The sequence below is a fragment of the Quercus lobata genome, chromosome 2 (genome assembly GCF_001633185.2).
Source record: "Quercus lobata isolate SW786 chromosome 2, ValleyOak3.0 Primary Assembly, whole genome shotgun sequence".
NCBI lineage: Eukaryota > Viridiplantae > Streptophyta > Magnoliopsida > Fagales > Fagaceae > Quercus > Quercus lobata.
Window position 1 is genome coordinate 56016113 of NC_044905.1, and position 24430 is coordinate 56040542.

General features: G+C 37.4%; 2 protein-coding genes and 1 long non-coding RNA gene across 4 annotated transcripts; 1 reads left to right on the forward strand and 2 right to left on the reverse strand.

The window, feature by feature from the left end:
• Positions 1-1525: 1525 nt before the first annotated feature.
• On the reverse strand, positions 1526-2671 carry LOC115975912. 2 transcript variants are annotated; one of them, XR_004088208.1, is made up of 2 exons: positions 1921-2671; positions 1526-1824 (listed from the first exon to the last, which is right to left on the reverse strand). It is a non-coding gene; the product is annotated as an uncharacterized LOC115975912 (long non-coding RNA). The 2 variants fall into 2 exon arrangements; XR_004088207.1 differs by having other exon boundaries at positions 1917-2671.
• Positions 2672-9167: 6496 nt separating this feature from the next.
• Positions 9168-10122, reverse strand: LOC115975913. Its single transcript, XM_031096955.1, has one exon. It carries the CDS (start codon positions 10006-10008, stop codon positions 9394-9396), a length of 615 nt encoding a protein of 204 aa, XP_030952815.1. The 5' UTR covers positions 10009-10122; the 3' UTR covers positions 9168-9393.
• A 3621-nt stretch (positions 10123-13743) lies between these two features.
• On the forward strand, positions 13744-14928 carry LOC115974551. The gene is made up of 2 exons (XM_031094959.1): positions 13744-13917; positions 14241-14928. Exons 1-2 carry the CDS (start codon positions 13876-13878, stop codon positions 14652-14654), a joined length of 456 nt encoding a protein of 151 aa, XP_030950819.1. The 5' UTR covers positions 13744-13875; the 3' UTR covers positions 14655-14928.
• The last annotated feature ends 9502 nt before the right edge of the window (positions 14929-24430 follow it).

A 24430-nucleotide genomic window follows, 5' to 3' on the forward strand; every position in this document is an offset into this window, starting at 1 on the left:
TTGGGTGGGTTGTGTTGGGTTTTAGATTATGTCATAAATGAGACGGGTACATAATTATCTATTTACCCATTTAGATATATACTAAATACTCATAATCCACCTAACCCATTTAATACAAAACCCATCCATTTAACCTATTAAAATCAAAGACTTAGTTCTCAAAAACAAAAACAAAAACAAAAAAAATTCAAAGACTTGAAATTTCCTGCTATCTCTCTTAGTTTCTTGGCATCCAAGCGGGCCTTAATGAAAATCAATACTTGAAAATTTCTCATTCTCATACTAAAAGCAAAATAATCAAACACAATTATACATTAGACGGTGAGTTTGCGAGAAACAATCATTGTAATCATATCATTGCTAAAAAAAAAACAAAATTAAAATGAAAACTACTGAAGGTGAAGAACATTTCCCCCATACCAGTTCTTCTATTTTCTTTTTCTAAGCCTAAGTTTTCTCAGCAACCAAGCAAGGCTTCAACAAAACATAACAGAAAATTTTAAAATAAACTTTTTACAGAAAAGGCAAATCACCAAGATTGGGTTCCTAAAACTCAATTTAAAGCCCAAACTCAATCGATCTCGGCGAGATTTGGAAATCAATTCAAACAGTTTTTTTCGATGTGAGAGAGAGAAAGGGTGTTTGTTTGGGTCTAATCGAACCAAAGAGGGAGCAGCTCCATCAGCTAACAACAGTGACTAATGGCAGCAGAGAAGAAGCTTCTTCCTTATTTCTGCCATGGAGGAGTTGTGAGAAGAGATAGAAAATGAGATAGAGAAGAGAGCTTCAAGAGTTTAAAAATCATCATATCAATGGCGAGTGGTGGCAACTGATGAGAGGAGCTCAAATCTTTGGCTATGGAGGCCTCAGTGTGAGAGAGGGTTAGAAAGATTTACAATTTAAAACTGTGAGAAAAAGAGAGAGAAAACTCAAGAAAATAAATAACGTGAAAAGAGGGGTCAAGGACTTAAGAATTAAGGGTTTTGGTGTTAGAATAGTTGAAATTTGGGGGGGGTGGGGGGGTTTGAACTTGGTACCCATTGGATACCCAACAGGTTTACCCAATAATACTCATTTAATTGGTTAACCAGTTTGAGTCCTTACCCGTTTTACCCAAATCTTTAATTGAGTTGAGTCAAAACTTACCTCATCTAGGTGGGTTATGAGTGGCTTAACGGGCTTGGTTAAAAATTGTCATCCTACGTATGGGCAATGAAAGCCAAGGGATTTTAAAACGTGAAGCACAGATGGCTATTCCATACTCACCATTGAACACTCCTTCCTAGTTCCTGTTTACTGCCGTCAATTACCGCATCTTTGTGTGAGTCGCATCACCACCAGAGGCCCACTAATACTCATCTCTGTTCACTGCTACGAGAGTTTTTCCAAGTTGCCCTAACTATGATGTCTTTTGATTGATTGGGAGTTGAATGGAAGTAAAAATTGGGGAGAAATAGTGTGTGTGTGTGTTAAGAGGAAAGTAACTTCAACTGCAACAGGGCAAACAAAATAAAAGAAAAAGGGAAAAAAAATATTTTAGTTTAATTATGAATTAATAAAAATGTGGACGTGGCTTAAATGGACTCAAATCATCGTAGCTTTGAATAGAATGATTATATATCCTATTCCTATATCGCACAAGCCCGAAGCCACAGCAGCTGTTGCATGACATAAAACGCTCTCATTTCAGAGCGTGCGTGAGCCATCGTAAATACTTGACACTTCTATTAGCACCACTAGTGACTGTCATCCCAATGATACACAGATGATCTACCGATGAATCCCACCACAATTATTGTATGAAATGAAACTGTTTCTGATTACCTGCCATTAAACCACAATTTAAGCTTATACCAACACTCTAGCAACACTCGAGATGCAAAATAATAGGCCACATGTAAAAAACAATGACTAACCTACCAAATGTCTAATTCTTACAGGTTCATCCGCAACCACATAAATACTGCAATGACCAACATTTCTCAAAATCTTACCAATAAGAAGTTCTCTCTCAAAACTTCAATTTCATCTCCTATTCAGTTCTCAATGGGAATTCATTGTCTCCTTACATGGAACCACGTAAATAACTGCAATAATCAAGAATATCAGAAACTTACTGATAAACAGAATTAACTCTCAAAACTTCACTTCTGTAATTCCTATTTCATAAGGTGAAACATGAAGTTATCTATGCACCTCACTTCATCCAAAAATAGGCAGAATAATTCCACTTCCTTTGCCATTAGAGAGAAAGATAAGCATTCATGAATAATAGGCAGAATAATTCCACTTCAACCAAAAATAAGCATTCATAAATTTTGCTCATAAAAGTTCATACTTTACACCCATGTCTTTTTGATTAGTCATACTTCACACCTATGTCAACAACAGGGAGGCATGGTTTACACCAACAAGCAACTGAAAACTAAGATCACAGTTCGTCATTCATCACATGATCCCCATCTCCTCCTTACCCTCTCACTTTTCTCACTAAGTTTTGGGGCATCAGATAAAAAGTTAAATCCAAGAGGCCATTAATATCCAAATGTTGCAAATTCTACAAAAAAGAATGGCAACACAACTTTTTTTTCCCCACCCTATTTACATATTGCTGCACCCTTGAAAATCCATAGTATGCTACAAATTCTGATACCTAGCCCTCCCAGGGATTTAAAATGCACCAAATTTGCCCTTACCACTGCAAGCATTCATATAAATATATAAGTTACAACTTGGTGAGTCTTCTAATCTTTTTCTTTCATATAAGTTCAAAGTTTGACCAAAACTGACAAAAAGTATCCTTCTCAGCCAGGAAGTTTCCCTCTCCAAACCACTGCTACATGAAATTTACAAATTGACCCCAACAGGCTCAAAATGGATTCAATCTACAAACTCTACATGATGTTCGTTTATAAAATGAAAGTTTCAGTTTTCACAAAAATATACTCAAAAGTGTAGCTTCTTTGGCCCCTGAAACGCATACAACAAGCCAATACTTATGGTTGGCTATGGACCTTGAAATGAATACAGAGTTACATTTCAACTAATTTTCTAAAATCATAAAATATTAGAATCATTTAGCTCGCAACTGCTTCTCCAAATATAAATGCCTCAAAACCTTAAACTGAATCTAAATACTATTATACGAGGAACAATTCAGGATGGTAGCATGGACGGACATGAGCACGAGACACGATAATTCTTGAAAAACAAGAACACGGTAATTAATTATTTGATTAATTAATAATTAGTTTAGGTATACTTTAGGGCATAATTTATTAGTAGCAATCAAATTTTTATTATTTATTTACTACAAATAAATCGACTTCAAAAATAAATAAATAAAACAGTGCAAATAAAGGATCATTTTTAACAATAACATATATTTTTTTTTATAAGTAACAGGATTTATTGATATCAAAAAAAAGGACACCATAGTACATTGGAAGTGAACAGGGGTCAACAAATCAAGTACAAAAATTACATAAATCAAGAAAATCAAGAAAAGAAGAAAATGATTGGTCGCAAAGCTGACAACCAATCCAATAAAGTTCTAAAGAAAAATAACTTGAGGTCTGGCATAGATCTCTCATTATCTTCAGAAGACCGTAATATATTAATAAATAATAGTTTTATCAATAACTTTATACTTGTAAAACAATTCATGTAAATAAATAAAAGTGAAAAATATAACAGGACCATAATTTATTGGTATACAAAAATCTTAAGCACTTAACCAAAACTATTATACTTTATAACAATTATAAATAAATAAAACCCCTTGTTTTGATAGATACAAGAGAATAGAATTCTCTAAAAACAAAAATGAGAAAAATAAAATAAAAAATAGAGAACAAAACAGGGGAAAGTAGGCAAGACAAATGTAGAACTAAGAATGAGGAGCGATCAGCGATAGAGCATTGATAAATCAGATGGTGTGATGGCCATGACAGGTCGCCAATCTGACAGTGAGGATAGCTGACAAGGTTGAGAACGAGAAAGCTGAGGATCACCGATGGCACAAGTTGTTTGAAGCCTTTGTTCTATTAATTGATGGTCCTCGTTATCACAATCGGTGATTTTTTCTTATTTTTTCTTTTTCTTTCTTTAAATTTTTTTTAAGCCATATCAAGAGCACATTGCAACCATGTTGAGGCTGTGTCCCAATTTTTTTTTTTTTTACCAGACACTCCATGGACACACATGTAGCCATGCCTCCTAGGTTACCATCTAACTACAACAGGAAGCTTCAAAAATTAAAATTGTATGGCATGGCTATAATTGTATAATGCATTATATTTAAAATTGCTATTAGGAAAAGAGAAAATTCACTGGAGAATCAGAAATGTAAGGATGATTTCACAAACAGAAAGAAGCATTTATACCAACTAAATTCTGTGAATTACATCATCCTTGCCCCACCCCCCAAGCAAAAAGAAAACAAAAAACTTAGACCTAGGGATGGCAATGGATTGGTTGAAGGCTGGGAAGATCCTCCAAAGCTAGAATAAGATAAAATTATCCCATCTCAAGTTCAACCCCTAACAAGTGGGGTTTAGGACTTAAATACCAAATGAATCCATCCATTTAACAATAAAAAGACCTTTTGAGTGCATTTGGTTGGGAGGAAACATGGTAGGATCGATGAGGGTTGAGAGAACAGAAGAGATGGATTGATAATTTCTCTTGTTCAGTAGAATGGAAAAATGGAAGGAATAAGGGAGTGATGGACATTTTATATCCAGGCCCCCATTTTAATCTTCCAAAATGGGAGGAAAATAAGAGAAAGTGTCTTACATAGATAAAGTTTATTAAAGAAAATTCAACACAAGAATATAATAGGAATGTAATACAAAATACTTATTCTCTACCCTTTTCTATCCCTTCAACCAAATACTAACAATAATAATATTAATCTCTTCTTTCCTTTTTATGTTCAGCCTTTTTACATTTTCTTTCCACTCACTTTTTTTTTTTTTTTTGGGGATAAGTAATAAAGATTTATTGATATCAAAAAAAGAGACACTAAAGTACACAGGGAGTTTACAGGGGTGTACATATCAAATACAAAAATTACATAAATCAAGTAAATCCAAAATTGAAGAAAAAGGTTGGTTTCTCCACATTGAGAACCAATCCAATAAGGTTCTAAAAAATAGAAGCTTGAGATCAAGCATAGAACACTCATTCTCTTCAAAACACCTACTATTTCTTTCCTTCCAAATACACCACATCAAACAATGAGGAACAACAGTCCATATATATCCATTACGATGGCAACCAAATTGACCTTGCCAACAAGCAAGAAGCTCAACAATAGACATTGGCATAACCCAACAAACTCCAAATAAACCAAAAACCATATCCCACAACTCCAAAGCAACCGGACAATGAAGGAATAGATGTTTCTTTCCTCTCTACCAAACAAACCCTCTGGTTGCAACTCCACACCAACGGACTATTCTATTACAAAAAAATTTGAAGTACCCTAGACCTATAGATGGCAATTGGTTAGGTGAATGCCAAAAAGGTCACCCAAAAACCCAAATTTAACTAAAATGTCCCATTTCAAGCCCAATCCTAAGACAAGTTGGGTTTCAACCTTAACCACTGATACCAGCCCCACCTCACTTGACAAAGATACAAACAAGACAGATATGGAAAAAGAATTTTTAAATTTTTGCAAGAAGAAAAAAAGGATTATCTAGCATTTTTCTATAAAAGCCACAAGCCTTACAAAAAGAAATCAAATTTTCTTTTACCCTAGACAAAAGTCAAGATCTGCAAAGTCGATTATGTACATAAAATTTATGAAACCTACAAATTAAATATTTTGTTAATATTAGAAGTCAATTATATTTTTATTGGTCAAGCTTTGGACGTAAATTAGGTTATTAGTAATTCATTTAATTTCTTCAAATCAAGCGTATTTTTGTAAATCAATAGTTGGCTTTCCTAAGTCAACTAGAATTAGGGTCAAGGTAGTTAAAGGTGAAAGGCAACCTTAAGGTGCCAAGGCCTTATATTGCCCAAGGCCCCGAGGTGTGAGGCAAAAAGGCCTTTGGTGCAGCCAAGGTCAGCCCATTCCAGTAGATCTGGAATTTACCAAATTGTCTTTATTTTGGGAGAACTTAATTAAAACCAATCCAACAAGGAAAAACAAAAACAAACAATCAAATAAGAGTCAATTCAACTTTAGATTGACCAAGGAAGGTCCCAAGAAAACTCTTCATCATCTGAAACATCCCAAATTAAAAAGTCTTTAAAGGAAACTACAATCAAATAAGAGTCAATTCAACTTTAGACTGACTAAGGAAGGTCCCAAGAGAACTCTTCATCATTTGAAACATCCCAAATTAAAAAACTCTTTAAAGGAAAACTGCCAGTTATGTTCCCATCATTGACTCCTAGGTTTTTAATTTTTTATCATTTTTCGTCTTTGTTTCTTTATTGCAATTTTCTATCTGCATCAAATTTTAGTATCAAAGCTCGTTCTACATCATTCACACAAAATACGAATTGCAATTCATATTCCATTTTTTTCCATATAATTATATATCAATTCCCATTCAAAAGCCTAAAACTTTATACCCACAAAAATTAATTACCGACACAGAGAAATCAATATCTCCACCAATACCCTTTGGAAATAAGGATAGGAGGCCCAACCACCAAAACAAAATAAAAAAGCCTTAGATCCGTCAAAAGCACCCTAGAAGCATACAGCACAAACACCTGAAAACAATTGGCTTTTCAAAGGATTTACCATTTCCATTCCCAAAGCCACCACAAATCTTAATGTTCCCTAACCCAACCTATTAGGAAAGGATTGGGTGACCCTAAAAAGCCACTGAGTTCCCTATTCAACCCCAAATATAATAGATGATAATAATGATAATTTGATGTGCTTAGTCAACAAACATAACCCACAAATGATTGCAAATCTCACACAAGACATAAGCTTGAACGGGCTTTAATACCAAATTTGATGTAGGATTTTTAGGAATTTCAGCACTAAACTAGATTCTTGATAAGATATTGAATGTGTTGATGGCTGTTTGGTATTAAAACAATGAAAAGAACATCAAATAAAGAAAGATAAAACACTAGGCAATCACACTTAGGCTTTCCTAAGCAGTCACACTTAGGTAGGAGAAAGCAATCACACCTCAAGCCTGAAAAAAGTTGGAATGCTATTAAAATCTATCAATATTATTGAATACAATAAAGCCATTATATAGGCAATTTCTAAATCCTTTCTTAGAAAGACTAGGAATTCTAAATAACCTATTACTAGAATGATTAGGATTACTTATAACCAAAAAAAAAAAAAAGTACTTGAAGAACTTCTAAACCAAATAGAAAAAAGGATTCAAAAAACAAAATAAGATTAATGGGCTTCGGTACAACCAAGGACAGACCATTCAAGGAATTTTAAAATTACCAAATTGCCCTCATTCTAGTAAAACTCAATTAAAACTGATCCAGCAGCAAATAAACAAAAGCAAACAATAACATAAGACTCAATTCAACTTTAGACAAACTAAGCAAGGTCCCCCAAAGAGCTCTCCATCATCCCAAACATCCCAAATTAATGCTTGAGCATTACAACCAGCTTTCTGTCACAATTTATAAGTCTTTAAAGGGGGCTGCCAATTACATCCCATCAAGTCCCACAGACCCTATTGAGTTGGTAAATTCATAACCACCCTAGATGCATACATGAATCCACTTGGATTTTTGAGGGATTTACTAGTTCCATTCCCCAAGCCACCACAACTCTTAATGGTTACCCAAACCCGACCTATTAGGAAAGGATTAGGCGACCCTAAAGGGCCACTAAATGCCCTACTCAAACCCAAATGAAATAATAACCTACAAATAATTTCTAATCTTGAAACACAAACTAATCATATAAATGCAAGCATATGCAAGTATATATGCATCTTATTTATGCATCCCATACTTATCTATTAATTCATCTATAAATAACATCGAGCCCCATCACCTACATTTTTAGCTATGCCATGCCCTGTTTCAAGTTGGCAAGGCAAATCAGAAATCAACATGCATGTTCATATTCTACTGTGTTCTATCCACACAATGAAAGGGCCATATGACATATATGGTGTTGAATTCAGACAACATTTCGAAGTACTTATTACTTCTACGGTTCTACCTACTATTCTATTTGAACTAAGAACAAGATACCTGCTGAATGAAAGCAACACTCTTAAGTCTAAAGTTAACTAAGTCAGTTATCATTGTAAAGAGAAAAAAATGACATCTATCACATCAATGGATTATACAAAGGGGACCATGTAATGATATGCCAAAACCACTGTTTACTCCATGCCTCATCAAAAGACTTGGCTTTGCGTATCAATCAATCTAGTTTAGAACCTTTTTTTTATGACAAGAAAACTCTTCAAGGCAAGGCCACTTCATGTACCCATCCCTGTCAAGTAAACCCCAGATACCCTGTTCACAAGAACTGTGTATCAGGTAATCCCAAGACTTGAACTAGAGACATCATGGGAGGCCAAGCAATTGAGCTACCCAGTGTAGGCTTAAAACTTTAGAAGATTTGGCCCACAACATTGCCAGTGCCATTTCCCAAGAGCTCATAGCTCAGATGTTTGGCACCTCCTGGAGTTTCCAACAAAGACCTCCAAGGTTCAAATCCCCCTCCTCATGAACTATTGAATTATCAATAAATAAATAACCACTGTAGGTGCCATCCAAAGAATCTGACATGCTTCATAACATTTGGACAAAAATTGTACCTAATGGCATGGCTTCCAAAACTGCTTGCGTTTCAAAAGGCCAAAATATTTATTTTTTTGGGCGCATAAGTTTTGGAAAAAGAGAAGGCTGCAACAAAAGCACCAACACCAGAATTAACATTGTACTGCAGCCAAGATGCACAATTATGCACAAGAACTTGTTCATTTTAGGCAATCCCAATTGAAAATATGAACAATTAGTCAATTATGCAAAAGCAGCTCTATACTCGGGCAAAATACAAAAATAGAAAAGCCATATGGCTGTAGTCTAACGTAGATCACAATCAGAACTACAAAATTAAACCCAATTTCGAACTCAATCAGATATGATATTCACAGTTGAATCACAACAAAATAAAGAAACCCAACAAAAATCATAAATAACATAAACAAAGTACATGATCACATTTAAAGTATTAGAATATAAGACAATAAAGTCGTAAATTGAGTAATACAGACCAGAAAAGTAGCACACTTGTTCTCTCTTTTGTTTATTATAAACAATTAGTCCACAATCCACACTGAAAAGAGAGGCAAGCTTCAATAGCTCCAAATTGACTAAAATACCATATAACATAATAGCGATTATCATATACTTTCATACCGTTCACTTAGCCGGAGCCGGAGCCGGAGCAGGCAGAGAATCGGTGGCAGCGGGAATCTTAATATAGCCGAACTTCTTGGGATTGACATCATCGTCATCGTTGTCGTCATCATCGGAGAAAGAAGAGGGGAAAGCGGAGTAGTCGGAGGAGGAGAAGCGGTGGGAGAAGAGAGACCAAGCGAGGTACATGGTGGCAGCGGTGAGGGCTCCGCAGCCAACGCCGAAGAGGAGAGCGACGACGACGCTCAAGATGTCCTTGGTGCGGTCACGGAGGGAGCTGAAGTCGTAGGAAGCGATGGGTTGTTGGGGTTTCCTGTACCCCAACGGCATGCCGTTGCGGTGGATCGGGTCACGGAAGAGGAAGATCTCGGTGGTGGTGGGGAAAGGTTGTTCTTGCACTTGGGGTTTTGGGTTGAAGTGGCTGATCTCGGTGAAGACGGTGACGAATCCCGAGGATGAAGAAGAAGAAGGGTTTTGTTGGTTAACGGGTTTGAAGGAGAAAGAGTAGGAGGAGATGAAGAGGGTCTTGCAAGGCCTGGCCGTCGCTGAGATTGTTGCCACCGATAGGATCAGAAGTTGGACCAGGATGACACGATGAATCAGTGAGGCCATGGCCATGGATTTCGATGATAGTATCTTCTTGGTCTTCTTTGCGTCTTTTGGCTTTTGGCTTTTGGAATTTGCTTCGTGCTTGGTCTCCTTTTGCGTCAACTGTAAACTTTTGTGGTATTTGTAAATTACTACCTTCTTATAATATTTGTGTTGCTATCTAATCCTTGGCCCCAAGGACTCGAATATATCCATTTTTAAAATTTGGGGCGCTATGAACCTGTTTGGTACATGTGTTTAAAAACTGAAAATTGTTATTTAAAAATTTTTGTGAAAATACGTGTGGGTGAAAAAATGTATAAAAATACGTGAAATGTTATTTAAAAACTAAAAATTGTTGTTTAGAAACACTCACCAAACACCCCCTATGGCACTTATGTTTATATTTTTAATTTTTTTGTCAAAGGAAAATATATGTTTACCCTTCTTATTTAGTCCTATCAGAGGATTTGCAACAGCCTCATCATAGGGCTGCCTAGCCAAAATTTACCCATTTTTTTCTCAAAACACTAAACAGTGTCTAGATAGATGAAGCAAAGGCTATTGTAGTTCAATAAACCATTTTAATTCTTTTCTTACTCTCTCTCTCTCTCTCTCTCTCTCTCTCTCTCTCTCTTCATTCTCTCTCCACGCCATTAACAGGTTGCTCTCTCTCTCTCTCTCTCTCAAACTTGATTCCAACAAAGTAGGCAAAACTGTCTTGGGTTGATCAATTTGGCCGTCTAAGCATGTGTTGGTTGATTCAGCGGTGGATGCCAAGTAGTTAAGATGGTTGGGTCGCGTATGGATCGAATTGAGGGGTCTTTTCAACCCAACCCACCATGGTGGGTTAAAAAGAATCCAACCCATCACAAGGGTTCATCCTAACCCACGTGGACCGGGTTAGACCCATGGGCTGAACCGTTTTTCATTACTATTATTAATATTACATTGAGAATTAGAACAACACTATCATAAATAAGAACACATATATAACCAAATAATTTTGAGCATAACATCAAACCAACACAAACTAAATGAGCATAACTTAGGGTTTGGATTCTATTTAGGAAAAGGGGTAAAAAAAATAAGTAAATAACAAAATTCTATAATATATTTTTACATATATTTTTTAAATTTTAAATATATATTAAATATAGGTGGGTCGGGTTGGGTTATTCAAATTTATAAATCTTATAATTCGAACCCAACCCAACCCACTATAAAAACAAATTTCACAACCCAACTCATTCCACCAACCCCTAAAAACTGACCTAACCCCACAAGTTAAGTCAAATCAAGTCAATTTTAACCAGTTGGAGGCACACCCCTAAGGTCACGAGCTAGGTTGATTCAACGGTAGAGGACGATAGCTAGGTCCCAAACTTGCAATGGGTAATGGATGATAGTTATGGTTTGCCATCATGGTGGTGCATTGCTGTCTTAGGTCATTGTTGTGGGTCCTTTTTTCTTTTCTTTTTTCTTTTTTTGCTAATGTGGGTCTATTTGATCTATGTTTCGTTTGTTTAGTTTGGGTTTATATATAAATATATATATATATATATATATATATATCTCTCTCTCTCTCTCTCTCTCTAGGTTTGAGGGATGACATTGATTGTTTGATTAGATTGTAGGCATTAGCCATGGCTATGTTTTGTTTGTTTGGATTTGTTGATGTTGGAAGATACGTTGAATTAGGGAAAAACGGTGAAAACAAATTATTTCGAGAGAGAACAAAAATAATATTTAAATAGAATAATGATAAAGTATTGAGCCTAATGTAGTGGTTTGTGAATAGTAGAATGGCTAAAGTAACAAAAAGTGGAGTTTTGGGGGTCAATTTTGGCTAAAAATGCATTAGGCTAATGCTAATGCTTTTATAATTTAGTAGTATTCAAGAATCAAGTAAAACAAGCTTGGTGCTAACTTGCCATCTGATCTTAATGGTGGTGGTGGGAATCTAGACCTAGCCAAGCTCCCAAGGGTTAAGCTAATCGTTAGAGAAGAAGTTATGAGCGAAGAGAGACCAAGTGAGGAACATGGTAAAGCCAATAAGGGTTCCACAAACAACACCACTTAGAAGACCCATTACAATGCTCAAGATGACCTTGTGGATGGAGCTAAAGTTATATGAGGGGGAGGAGAAGGCATTTGGAAATGGTATGTTACTATGGATGGATGCATTTGGATATGGGTGACAGAATAGGTTTGGTAGGTCATAGTTGGGATTATGGGTTGTTGTATTAGTGGCTAGGATTGAGAAATGATTGCAATTTCTAAGGAGGGGAGGGAAGGGTCTTGAAAAGCTTGGCCTTCACTTATGAGATTGTTCCTAATGGTGTATTATAAAATAGACCAACTCCAAGCTCATCCATAAGGGTCGGCCAGGGCAAGAATAGAAAAATGGACTTACAAAACCCTCATCCTGGACAAGGTCGTCCATCCTTCACGAATGTGGACGACCTCCACATTCCTATTTCAGAGTACAAGTAAAAATCGGGGTTCATTGCTACAAACCGCTTCCAATGATGGTTATGGAAAATGAGACCAAACAATATAACTTCCATGGCAGTTACGAAAGTTAACTCCAAACCTTACAACCTCCTCAATGATAGGGGAAGTTATCAGACAAGTAACCGCTTCAAGTGTATACTATATAAGCACTCATCTAAGCCAAAATAAAGGAAGTTTTTTCGAACATTTCCAAAGAGATTGGAATTCCAGAATTTGAGAGAAATACTGACTTTACCATCGGAGGGTTTTTGGCCGGTTCTAGTGGCGACTCTAGGAATTTTGTCTAGGGTGTTCCTATTCCACTTTGAAAAAAATTCGAGTAATTTCAGTTTGTTTTGGGACGTTTTGGTAAATACCGGCCGAAATTCAAGATTTGGCCAGCATGAAGTTTGTGCTTAAAAAAAAATGTTCTTAAAACCAAAACAAATTTGCATTCTATACACCGAAAAACCTCAAAAGGAAAAAAAAATGAAAAGAAAAGAAATGAACAAAGGTACCTATACAATAAACTATAAGTTCATTTGAAATATTAATAAAATTATTAATTATTGTTGTTTAGTTGTTTCATAATTTTTTTTTCTTTTATAAACTATAATTTGTTGTATTATTGTTTTATTAACTATTAAATTATTAATTATTGTTTAGCCTAACATAATTTAATTTGTTTGTCTTTTATAATGTATTAGTTAATTAAATTATTAATCATTGATGTTTAGTTGCTTCATTAAATTTTTTTTACTAACTACTAGCAGTCTAGTACACACCCCACTGTGCATTAGCACACAGTAGCACACACCTCATGTGTGCACACACCCTTACCTCTCCGATACCGTACCAAAGGCTATTTTGGTTTAGCTAGAGAAATGAAATATTTCGATACCGGTTAATACCGGTATATCATTTTGAAATTATCGCTAAATATATATATTCTCTTAAAAATTTATATATGCTCTTAAAAATATAAAATTATTTTAAAGTCTAACATAATAATCCCTTTAAATATTAGTAACAATTATGGTTGTAGTATAAATTTTTTTTTTAGAAGAGTTGTAGTTTAATAATAGTACCAAGTACATGTACTTACTAAATGCAATAATGAAAAAACAAAAGAAATAAAAATCAATGTGCAAAAGTTAAAGTTAGGCACGTGGGTGGTTGGAGATAAGTTTGAAAATTTTGAAAACTTTTGACTCATTTAATGACTTCAGTATTCACGTGGGGAGTGAGACTCTAGTGTACAAAACAAGATAGGATAATTGGCGTTCAAAACTAGAAATACCAAAGAACATAGAAGTGGAAAAGTCGAAGAAAAACAGAGAACAGAGAAGAAAAGGCGAGGAAGAAGAAGCTGAAGCAGGTGGGGAGACTGAGATTGACCAAATGGAAGTGGCCGGAGACATGGAAGTGACCGGTGATGTGGTGGTGAGTGGCTGTGATGATAAAAACTGATGACTTTGGCCTTTTTTTATTTTTTTCTTTTCAGATTCTTTGTTACAATTTTTTTTTTTAATTATAGATTTTAGTTCAAAATTTGTTTGGCATAAAAATTTTAAGGGTGTTTCTGATATTGCTTGAGGGTGTTCCTATTTTTTTTTAAGGGTAAACAAATAAAAAATTTTAAATTATTATATATAAATTTTTTTTTTTTCAAGTCAGGGTGTTCCTAGGAACACCTTGGACTCTGAGTGGCGTCGCCACTGGCCGGTCCTCCCCGGTCACCTTTGATTGTGTGTTCATCCTTTCAGGTTTCCCAAGTGATTTTCTTACCATTGAAGCCCGAAGCATTTAGTTTATTGATTTTACTTTGTAACATCCTGTTAAACGAGCTACCAGGTGTTCTGTGGATCTATAGGACGACGGTCAGAACCCCCACAGGGGAAACTCTTTTCAAGCTAGCCTATGGAAGTGAAGCAATTATACCTGCAGAAGTACATATGGCCAATCACAGGGTAATGAAGTATCAAGACAAGGATAACGAGGAACAACTCTACCTAAACGTAGATCTGATAGACGAGGTGAGGATGGATGCAAAGCAAAGGACAACAAGGTATAAGAACCTCATGGCTAAGCAATATGATGCAATGGTGAAACCTAGGTGTTTCAACATAGGGGACCTTATCTTGAAAAAGGGTCTCTTTGGCAACCAAAAACCTAGCTAATGGGAAATTGGAACCTAACTGGGAAGGACCCTACAAGGTTATCAATTGCAAAAGGCAAGGATCCTACTACTTAGAGACCTTGGATGGGAAGAAATTGGAGTATCCTTGGAATGTAAGAAGGTATTATCAATAAGATATCAGCCTAGACGAGCATTATCCTAGACGAGCCCAAGTGTGTTTTGTTTATCTACATGTTGTTAGCATTATATATGTTGAATTAACTCCTTAAGGTTATGTTAGTTTCTAAACTATGTGGTGTGGACTATGGACGAAGTTGTGGATTTGTAGTATTTGTATTTGTCAAATTCCCTAAAGGCATTAGCTTCTAATCATATGCTTCGTCTATGAACGATATTTATGTTATATACATAATGTTGTGTGAATTCCTAATTTTCATATTGTTTTCATTCGAATTAATCCACAAGAAGACTAAAAGCCCAAGACAAGTAAATTCTCTAGACGCAGGGATGTAACGTCTATAAAGCTTTCCTTAATAAGGATAAAGCAAAGAAAAAATGAACCTAAGGCGTCTTCGTCTAATCAATGGACGAGGTAAAGCCTAAGATACATTCGTCCAACCAATGGACAAGACAATGCATGCATGCAAAAATATTCAATCCATAAAAGAATTTGGATAACCAATCAATTTTTGGATGAGAAAAAGCTAGCAATTTACCCAAAGATGAGTAAAGAATCATCAAGTTTATGGACGAGGGTAATGAAAACTATGAACAAATATAACTAACAAAAGAAACACCATTCATGGACGAGTTTTACTTGCAAAAATTTGAATGGTGAAAAATACTGAACATGAATACTCGTATCAGGGACGAGCCAAGGTTGAAATCAATATCTTGGGTACAAACCATTCAACATGTTTAGTAAGTAGAAGAAAAAAAAATGAAGGAAATAAACATTCATTCATTAATTAAAGGGTGGATGACCTACGTCCAAAAACCCTTATAAAAAGTAAAGCTTAACAAAGTAATTGTTTGAGAACTCATCCTAAAACTTTGGACGAAATGTACTTGAGTTACATTAAAAGGTCCAAAACAACGGACCAAATAAAAGTAAAAGAGAAGAAAAAATACAAGGGTAAACAAAAATCCAAAACTTGTCTTCATGTAGGAGGGGCGTCAGCATTAGGGTTGTCCTGAGTTGGCTGGGTGGTGGCATCATCCTCTATGTTAATGTCTTCTGAGCTCATCTGGAGGAGGGAGCTTGTAGCAGTGCCACCAAGGTTGAGTTTGATGGAGCTAAAGTCAACTTCAGGGAAGTTTTCCATAGTGTCCTTCCTAAAATCTTCAAACTCGGCTACATAGTTGGTGTCCAATAAGTCAGTATATTGCTTGGACGCCTTGAACTCTACAACTGTGTCTCCTTTTGCTTTTTCAAGAAGGGTACTCAACTCGTCATTCCTCTTTTGGAGGTGAACAAGACGAGTATCCTTCTCTATGGCATCAGCTTTCAACTCCTCAACATGGTTTTGCAGCTCTTTGGCATCGTCCTTGGTCTTAGCCGCCACCTCAGCCCACTTCTTACACTCGTCCTTAACCTCCTGGATCCTTGTCTTGTCCAGCTCTGTTGCCTGCCTGGACACAACGATGAACTTAGACATTGCCTACATAAATTAAAACTTGGTTAGACATATTGACAGGACGAGATATTTAAAAAAAAAAAAAAAAAAAAAAAAAAAAAAAAAAAAAGGTTCACATACCTTGAAAAGGTCATGAACACCAAAGTGCTCAAAGTCTTTCAAAGACATGTCATAGCACGCTGCCACGTCCTCGTCTGTCACAACCTTCTCAAATCTTTCCCAGGCTAAGTCTTCATTTTCAACAAGGTTTTAAGGTACTTGTCAAGAGGGTTGAAACGAGGCAGGCGCATTGATTTTGGATGAGATCTGCATGTAGGAGGATCTCTAGGCTCTAAGTCAATATTAAGAATCTGGACGAAGGGATCCTGAATAGGGAGGACAGGAAGACTGGGCTTGAACCCCAAACTTAGACGACCTGTGCTTGGCCTTTTTCTCCCTGCGCCTATTTGGGAGGTTTCCTAAGTCAATTCCTTTTGATAAACTTTTCCTTTTTTCACCTACAGATGGACAAGGCTAGGATTGCACCCCTTGCCTGACTACCTTGTCCATCACTTCTTTGCCTTTGTTCTCTTTCATTGTTGCCATCCTTGAAAAGAAAGATGTTAGTCACCCTTTAAAAAAAAAAAAAAAAAAGAGCGAGAAAAGAGAGCTTACGTCTACCGACAGTAAGCTTATGGGCAATTGCTTCAGCGGATGGCTTAGGGCTTAACTCCCAAGTGGCGAGACGTTGGAGACTTACCAAAGAATGGAAAGCCCTATTAGTGTATAGACAAGCCTTTTGGACTCGTTCTATATAAAACCTGCTCAAATGAGGTCGTCTAACACCTATAAAAAAGAAATAAAAAAGAAAAAAGAGTAGAGCTGTTAGATGACTACAATCGGGAATAAATATAACAAATAATAAAATGACAACCATAAGCGTACCTTCAGGACGAAGGTTCCCTAACTCTCCTGTATAGGGAGCAAATGGGTCCTTGTCAACCTCAACAGGGTGTCTAGCCTAGAAACCAGAGACGAAGAAGAATTCCATCTTCTAATTCTTATTTGAGGTGACTAAGGACTTCATTAGCCTACAATCTTTCCCTCTAGCTGTGAATTGATAAAAGCCAAGGGATTGGTTAATCTCGAAGGGTTTGTAGCAGTAGAGGAACTCGTCCACGGTAGGAGAATGATCCCCCTCAAACGCCTCCCTCCACAAAACTTGCATAAAGACAACTAGCCTCCATTTGTTGTGATTGAACTAACATATACCTATACCTAAACCTAACCTAGTGGGCAACTCCCTAACAAAAGCATTAAGAGACAACCTCAAACCCGCCAAGAGATAAGCCTCATAAATGCCAACACCAAAGCGGGGTTGGCAACACCACTCCCTACGCATAGGTAACCTGGGGTTTAGGTCATCAGGAATTTGGTAACAAGTCCTAAGGGAGTCTAACCTTTTCTCATTTGTCTTAGAAGCAACCCCTATAGCACAACTATAAACAATCTCAACCTCGTCTTGAATAGTAGACGAGGGAGCACTTGTACCAGCCCTAGACTCGGACTCAGCCCTCATCCTAAGTTCTTCCCGAAGAACCTCTAAGGGAACCCCAAGGACACCAGACGTGTAGTCGTCCATGGTGTTTCCCCCACTACTACTATTGCTACCACTACTACTGCTATCACTAGAACCACTAAAACTGCTAGGGTCGTGATACTCGTCTATGGCCTTATCAATGCTATTGCTAGACAAGGAAAGGACAACCTCAGAGAATTTTTTAAGAAAACTTAAAACTTGAGGACGGGAATTAGGAAAATACTTGGATCTAGATGAAAGGAGACTATAGACGTAGGAAACTTCTAGACGAGGCGCTAAGACAAGGGATGTCAAGAAAGAAATTTCAAAAATGTAAAGGGTAACGGAGGAATTCCACTATTTATAGGCAGTGGACTTTAGCATCTAAAATGACACGACCAACCAGAAGATGACACGTAGCGTGCTACTAAAAAAAAATGAATTGACATGACCAATCACCAATAGGATCGTGACATGTGGCGCACCTAGCCGCTAAGATAAATACATACGTCCAAAGAATGGCATTAGGTTGTACATTTCCCTAGATGACCCATGGATAAGGGGGCAATTGATGGTGTATTATAAAATAGACCAACTCGAAGCTCATCCATAAGGGTCGGCCAAGGCAAGAATAGAAAAATGGACTTATAGAACCCTCGTCCTGGACAAGGTTGTCCATCCAATTGATGATTTATAAAATAGACCAACTCCAAGCTCGTCCATAAGGGTCGGCCAGGGCAAGAATAGAAAAATGGACTTATAGAACCCTTGTCCTAGACAAGGTCGTCCATCCAACTGATGGTGTATTATAAAATGGACCAACTCCAAGCTCGTTCATAAGGGTCGGCCAGAGCAAGAATAAAAAAATGGACTTATAGAACCCTCGTCCTAGACAAGGTCATCCATCCAACTGATGGTGTATTATAAAATAAACCAACTCCAAGCTCGTCCATAAGGGTCAACCAGGGCAAGAATAGAAAAATGGACTTAGAGAACCCTCGTCCTGGACAAGGTCGTTCATCCTTCAAATGCTTGGATGACCTCTATACATTCTAAGTGTGCTTCTCTGTACATGTTTTGGACGACCTCCACATTCCTATTTCAGAGCACAAGTAAAAATCGGGGTTCATTGCTACAAACCGCTTCTAATGACGGTTATGGAAAATGAGACCAAACAATATAACTTCCATGGCAGTTACGGAAGTTAACTCTAAACCTTACGACCTCCTCAATGATAGGGGAAGTTATCAGACAAGTAATCGCTTCAAGTGTATACTATATAAGCACTCATCTACGCCAAAATAAAGGAGGTTTTTTCGAACATTTCCAAAGAGATTGGAATTCCAGAATTTGAGAGAAATACTGACTTTACCATCAGAGGGTTCTTAGCCGGTCCTCCCCAGTCAACTTTGATTGTGTGTTCATCCTTTCAAGTTTCCCAAGTGATTCTCTTACCATTGAAGCCCGAAGCATTCAGTTTATTGATTTTACTTTGTAACATCAGTTGCTATTGATAAGATCAAAGGTTGGATTAGGAGGACAATGTGAGTGGGAGTCAATGATGCCATAGTCATGGATATTTGAATATTGAAAGGTTTTGACAAGGTGGGTTCAAGCTCGACCTAAGATAGTTTGAGGGCTAAGGTGAAAAATTAAAAGGGTCTTTTTATATCTAAATATCACTTAAATAATATTTATTTTATTTTTTATGTTGTAAATTTTTTATTTCAAATATATTATTAATTCCTACTAATTAATAAGATTAATTCATCCAAAGTAAGCTAATGATAATTACTATGTAGTTTTATAAACTAACGTGTCACCAATAAAAATAAGTTGTTCAAAACATTCATTTATTATATCGTTTGAATGACACTAATCATATTCTTGTCTCATTAGTTTGTAAGTTTTTTGTCATAAAATCTGTATTAGCTTTAGCATCTTTCATTCACTTAATGGTGAATTGGTAATTGTGTTGTATTTCTATTGATTCATAATATTTTGTGCATGGAGAAGATACTAAAGTTACTACAAATTTTACTATAAAAAACTTACAAATTGATGTGATATTTCAATAAAATAATAAAATGAGTATTAAATTACTTGTTGTGATAGGTGACATATTAATTTATAAGACATATTCGATTAAAAAAAAAAAAGGCAAATAACTCACTCTTTTTTTAATTAGAAAAAATAAAAAGTTACTGCCCCATATTAATTTAGAGGCCTGCTATGTTTTTTGTTTTTTTGGGGGGGGGGGGCGCCTTAGGCAATGGCCTAAATGGCCTAGGCCTAGGCGCAGGCCCGAGCCTGGATGGGTTAGTTAAAAAAAACCAAATCTAAGGCTTTATTTCTTAATTTTATGATTAATCTAAATTACTTCGTTTTCATAAAAATAAACAAATTAAACTTTGACATGAAATTAGTTCTAACTAATCCATAAAAATAAACAAATTAAACTTTGACATGACATCAATTCTAACTAATCCAATTTAGGACCAATGAAATTTAATCCTTCATAATTACATGGCTCATGCATTAATATGCTAGCCGTTAATTCTTGATGTGGCTTGATTTTTTAATTAGGTGGTTCCATCTTTATGTTCTTCATGTTGTTTTGATCGTGATGTTTTGGAGTGATACTTATGTCCCTTGAATGATTCAAACGACATTTTTACTCTTGGGTTATTTCAAACTTACTATTTTACTCATTTGTGAATTTCAAAACCTCTCAACTTTATAAAAACTTTTTTTTTTTTTGGAGAAAAAGGTAAGCTTCTATTAATTAAGGAAAATTATATTGGAATATATTTTTCAAATCAAAGGGTAGATCTTCTACCCAAACATCTAAATCAGCAGATGAAATTGCTCTTCTAGCGAGGGCATGGGCTAACTTGTTCCCACCCCGTCGCACATGAGCAAACCTACAAAAAAGAAACTTGCAAGCTTGATGATGTGTCTTCTCAACCACATTCCCATACAACGTGTTTAAGCAGGCCTTAGAGTTCAAAGCCGAAACCACCCTAAGAGTATCACCCTCCAGCATCACCTTAGAAAGACTCAGCATCACCTTAGCTTGCCCAAACCAACCAAGGAAATACGGTCATGTCTTGGAGACCTCATAATGAGAAGAGAAAAAAATAAATAAAAGAGAAAAAAAAAATCATATTATGTTGAACTTTTTGCTTCTAATGCAATGCACAAAATTTTAACTATTAAAATATAATTTGGAGGATACTTAGAATGAAAATGAAGTGTATTTAAAACATAGAAATACTTGATATCAAATAATAATATAATAATTAAAATAACACTGGCACCACAATTAGAATATAATTAGAATCTAATTTAAAAAATATATATATCAAAAAATTAAGATCTAATTTAGATTCTTAATTGAACTTACTCTCAGATTTTGTTTTTATATATTACGTACTACTAGTATGTAATTCGTGCTTACGCACAGGATTGATGAACTATAATGGTGCTATTAATTTTAGTTTGTGTCATTAAACATATATCATATAGTTTGACTAGGAAATTTGGAAGGACATTTGGAGGTACTAAAATAGTATTTTCTTGTAATTTTCATGATATTGGTTATGCCAAATTTCTCATTAAATTGCTATTACATATATAATTTTGAAATCACTATTAGATACTACATATACAATATTAATTTACAATTATTGTCTATAAAATTCTATTAAAAACCACACAAAATAAAATAATAAATTGATCAAATAGTATCTCCTAAATTGAATGGGGATAGGTGCATGAGATTGTTTAGTTCAATTACATTTTGTTACATTCATTATCTTCGCAAACAAAATATCTGAATAGAAACTTTAGGGGCTGTTTTTGGGGCCCTGGCCCAGCAAGTAAGTGGTTGTGGCCCAAAAGTCCCCAGACAATGAATTTGTAGAGAGTGGGTTACAGAGCTAGGACTAGACGAAGTGAACGTCAGTTAGACGTACGCCATGCAACATGTTGAACGTAAGAATATTCCGTTTACGTTTAATGGGATATCGGTCCGAGGAGACGTATAAGTGCACCTCTTGCTCTGTTTACAGACTACAGAGTTCTTTCACCTTTCTCTCTCTCTCTTTTCTTAATTCTCCGATCCCCTCTTCATGGGGGATCCCCTTCTCTTATATAGCCTCCTTAAATTGATAAGGACCTTACACTTGTTAACCATCTGGACCTTCACTTGAGTGCCTGTCCCATCGGACATCTTCCTTATCTTTCTGTGAATTGCACTAGCCAATGTAACACTGTTCGCCTGTCTTCTCCACATTAATGCGGCTGAAAAAGTAGCTTTTTTGCATTTAATGCGGCAGTTGTGGCTTCTCCTTGATGTCTTACATTTTCTTCTTTTCTGCTGTGTGAGGCTCACCCTTCTACCCACGTTCACTTGGATGGGTTCTTCACTGTGGAGGGGACGCACATTGGGCCCATATTCGTGTGTCTGAGGAGGCATTCCTCCTCGAACGTCTTTTAGATCAAATCGGGCTCAACAGGGTTGGGCCAGAAGTCACTTGGGCCCCTATTACCCGTTGGGTCATGGTTAGGTTTCGTGTGGGTCCCCAGACCCATTTGTTGATTTTGGGAATTTCACCCCTACAATAGCCCCTCAAAATTCCGACTCTTTCTTTCTTGTCCGAGGAGGAAGGGCGGGATTTTGATATTCATAGGATTATTTACTGTGGGTCCCTGCTTCACTCGCGCGGAGGTATGCTTCTCACGTGCCTCATTAATGACGAAGGTGGTTGATGACCCATGCGGCGCTAATTATTGCTTTTAGCGGTTTTATATATTTTGATCCGACGGTTGGACGCTAGATCAACGGTTGGGATCATTTCCGTTTCCCTAGGCAGGAAGATGTTTGTCCGGCTTCTCCTGGATATATAAGATTTTCAAAGGCATTTCCTTCTCGTTTTTGGACAAGCACTCTCGCACTCTCGCACTCTCCCTTTTAAAGCGTTCAAGCTTTCGCAGTCGTCCCCTTGAAGATTTCCTGCAAGTTCCTCTCCCGTAAGTGTACATTCCTTTTCCATTGCCTTTTCCGGCATTACTCCTTAAGTAAATTGTCTTCGCGTCACCTAGGATTAGGGGGATGAGTAAGCTTGACAAATTGGTAAATTCCCCGGCCGGTATGGAGGGCTTCAGGGCCAAATACCATATTCTGCCGGAGGTAGGTCTAGAGTACTGTTCTCTGGAGGAGATCATAATCAAGAGGAGAACGGGGCAGGTCGCCATTCCAGTGATAGCCTTTGTGGAAGGAGGAATGACCATCCCTATGGGGAGGATAACTAGGGATTATTTGCGTGGTCATAGGTTGGCCCCTCACCAATGCGTTGCGAATATGTTCCGGATCCTGGGGTGCATAGAGGTCCTGAACAATCAGATGAATCTCGCCCTTACGTGGCATGATGTGGTTCATCTATATGAACTGCACAGCCTCGGCGACTCATATTACTTGAAGTCCAAGTCCGATGAGGTGAGGTTAATATCCTGCCTTCCCAAGTCCAACAAAGGCTTGAAGGACGATCTTTTGATCGTCTCCGGACAGTGGCACGACGGTCTTCACTGCCCAGTCAAGGTAGGAAAACCAGGTGGGGCACCATAGAGTTAGATCCCTTGGAAAGGATTTTAGTTTTGATCTTTCCCCCCTTTTTTTTTATTGTTTTGATTCTGACTTTGTTTGTTTGCCTCCTCGGATTAACATAACCCTCTCTTCGGACCTTGCAGACAAGGCGCGTATGACTCCTCGGCTAAGTTTAGTCAACGTCCAGGCACTTAATTTCCTTCTAAGGTTTGAGATTTACGTGAGTGCAGACGGGCAACCGCGGGCTGCTCCTCTGATTTTGGACTACATACCCCTTACTCGTGCTCTAGTGGAGCCCGGCTAAGCAATCAGGGCTGGTAGTCCGTGATTGGCACGGATCGATGTCTCCGTACCAGGTTTCCTTGCCTCGAGAGATTTACCTCCCGTTCAGCTGCCTGCTCAGCATGCCTTTCCCGCAGTGGTTGTCCCGGCGGAAGAAGCCGGTTCCTCGCACTTGTCTTTGAAGGATCAGATAGACCAGTTCCACTTCGCCGAGGAGGGAGAGGTGTCGGCCAGGATAGTAGAGCTCTCGGATTCTGATTCAGATTTAGACCGCGCCTCGGCAGCCCTTGCCCTTGGTTTAGTAACCGCACAAGTTGGTACCAGCCAAAAGCTTGAAGAAGAAGGAATGGACCTGAAACAAAGGTTTGGTCTCAGGGGCCTCCTCCCCAATAGGAACAAAGGGCAGTCCTCCAAGGATGTCCTGAAGGAGCAGCCGTCCTCCAAGGCTCCTCCTCCTCCTCTTCCCACGTCGGATGCGGCACTGCAGCCTATGCCCAATTTAAGGCGAAAAAGGCCTGTGGGGGAGTTGGAGGAGGGTGAGGTTGGTCAAGAAAAAGCCAAACCTCAGAAGAAGGGCAAAGAGACCAAGAAGCCCAAAGAGAAGAGGACCAAGTCCATTGATAGCCGAGACGAGGCGGTTATTCGGAGGGAACAACGAATATGGTCGCCGCAGCTCGAAGTGGATGGCGCTCCAATTTCTTGGGATGCAACCTTGTGGGAATCCCAAAGAC

What these genes read in the sequence shown, in the direction of transcription:
- LOC115975913 (XM_031096955.1), bottom strand. Translation starts at nt 10,008, where the DNA reads ATGGCCATGGCCTCACTGATTCATCGTGTCATCCTGGTCCAACTTCTG.
- LOC115974551 (XM_031094959.1), top strand. Translation starts at nt 13,876, where the DNA reads ATGGAAGTGGCCGGAGACATGGAAGTGACCGGTGATGTGGTG. An exon ending in AAGTGACCGGTGATGTGGTG is followed by an intron (nt 13,918 to 14,240) that starts GTGAGTGGCTGT and finishes TCATCCTTTCAG; the next exon opens with GTTTCCCAAGTGATTTTCTT.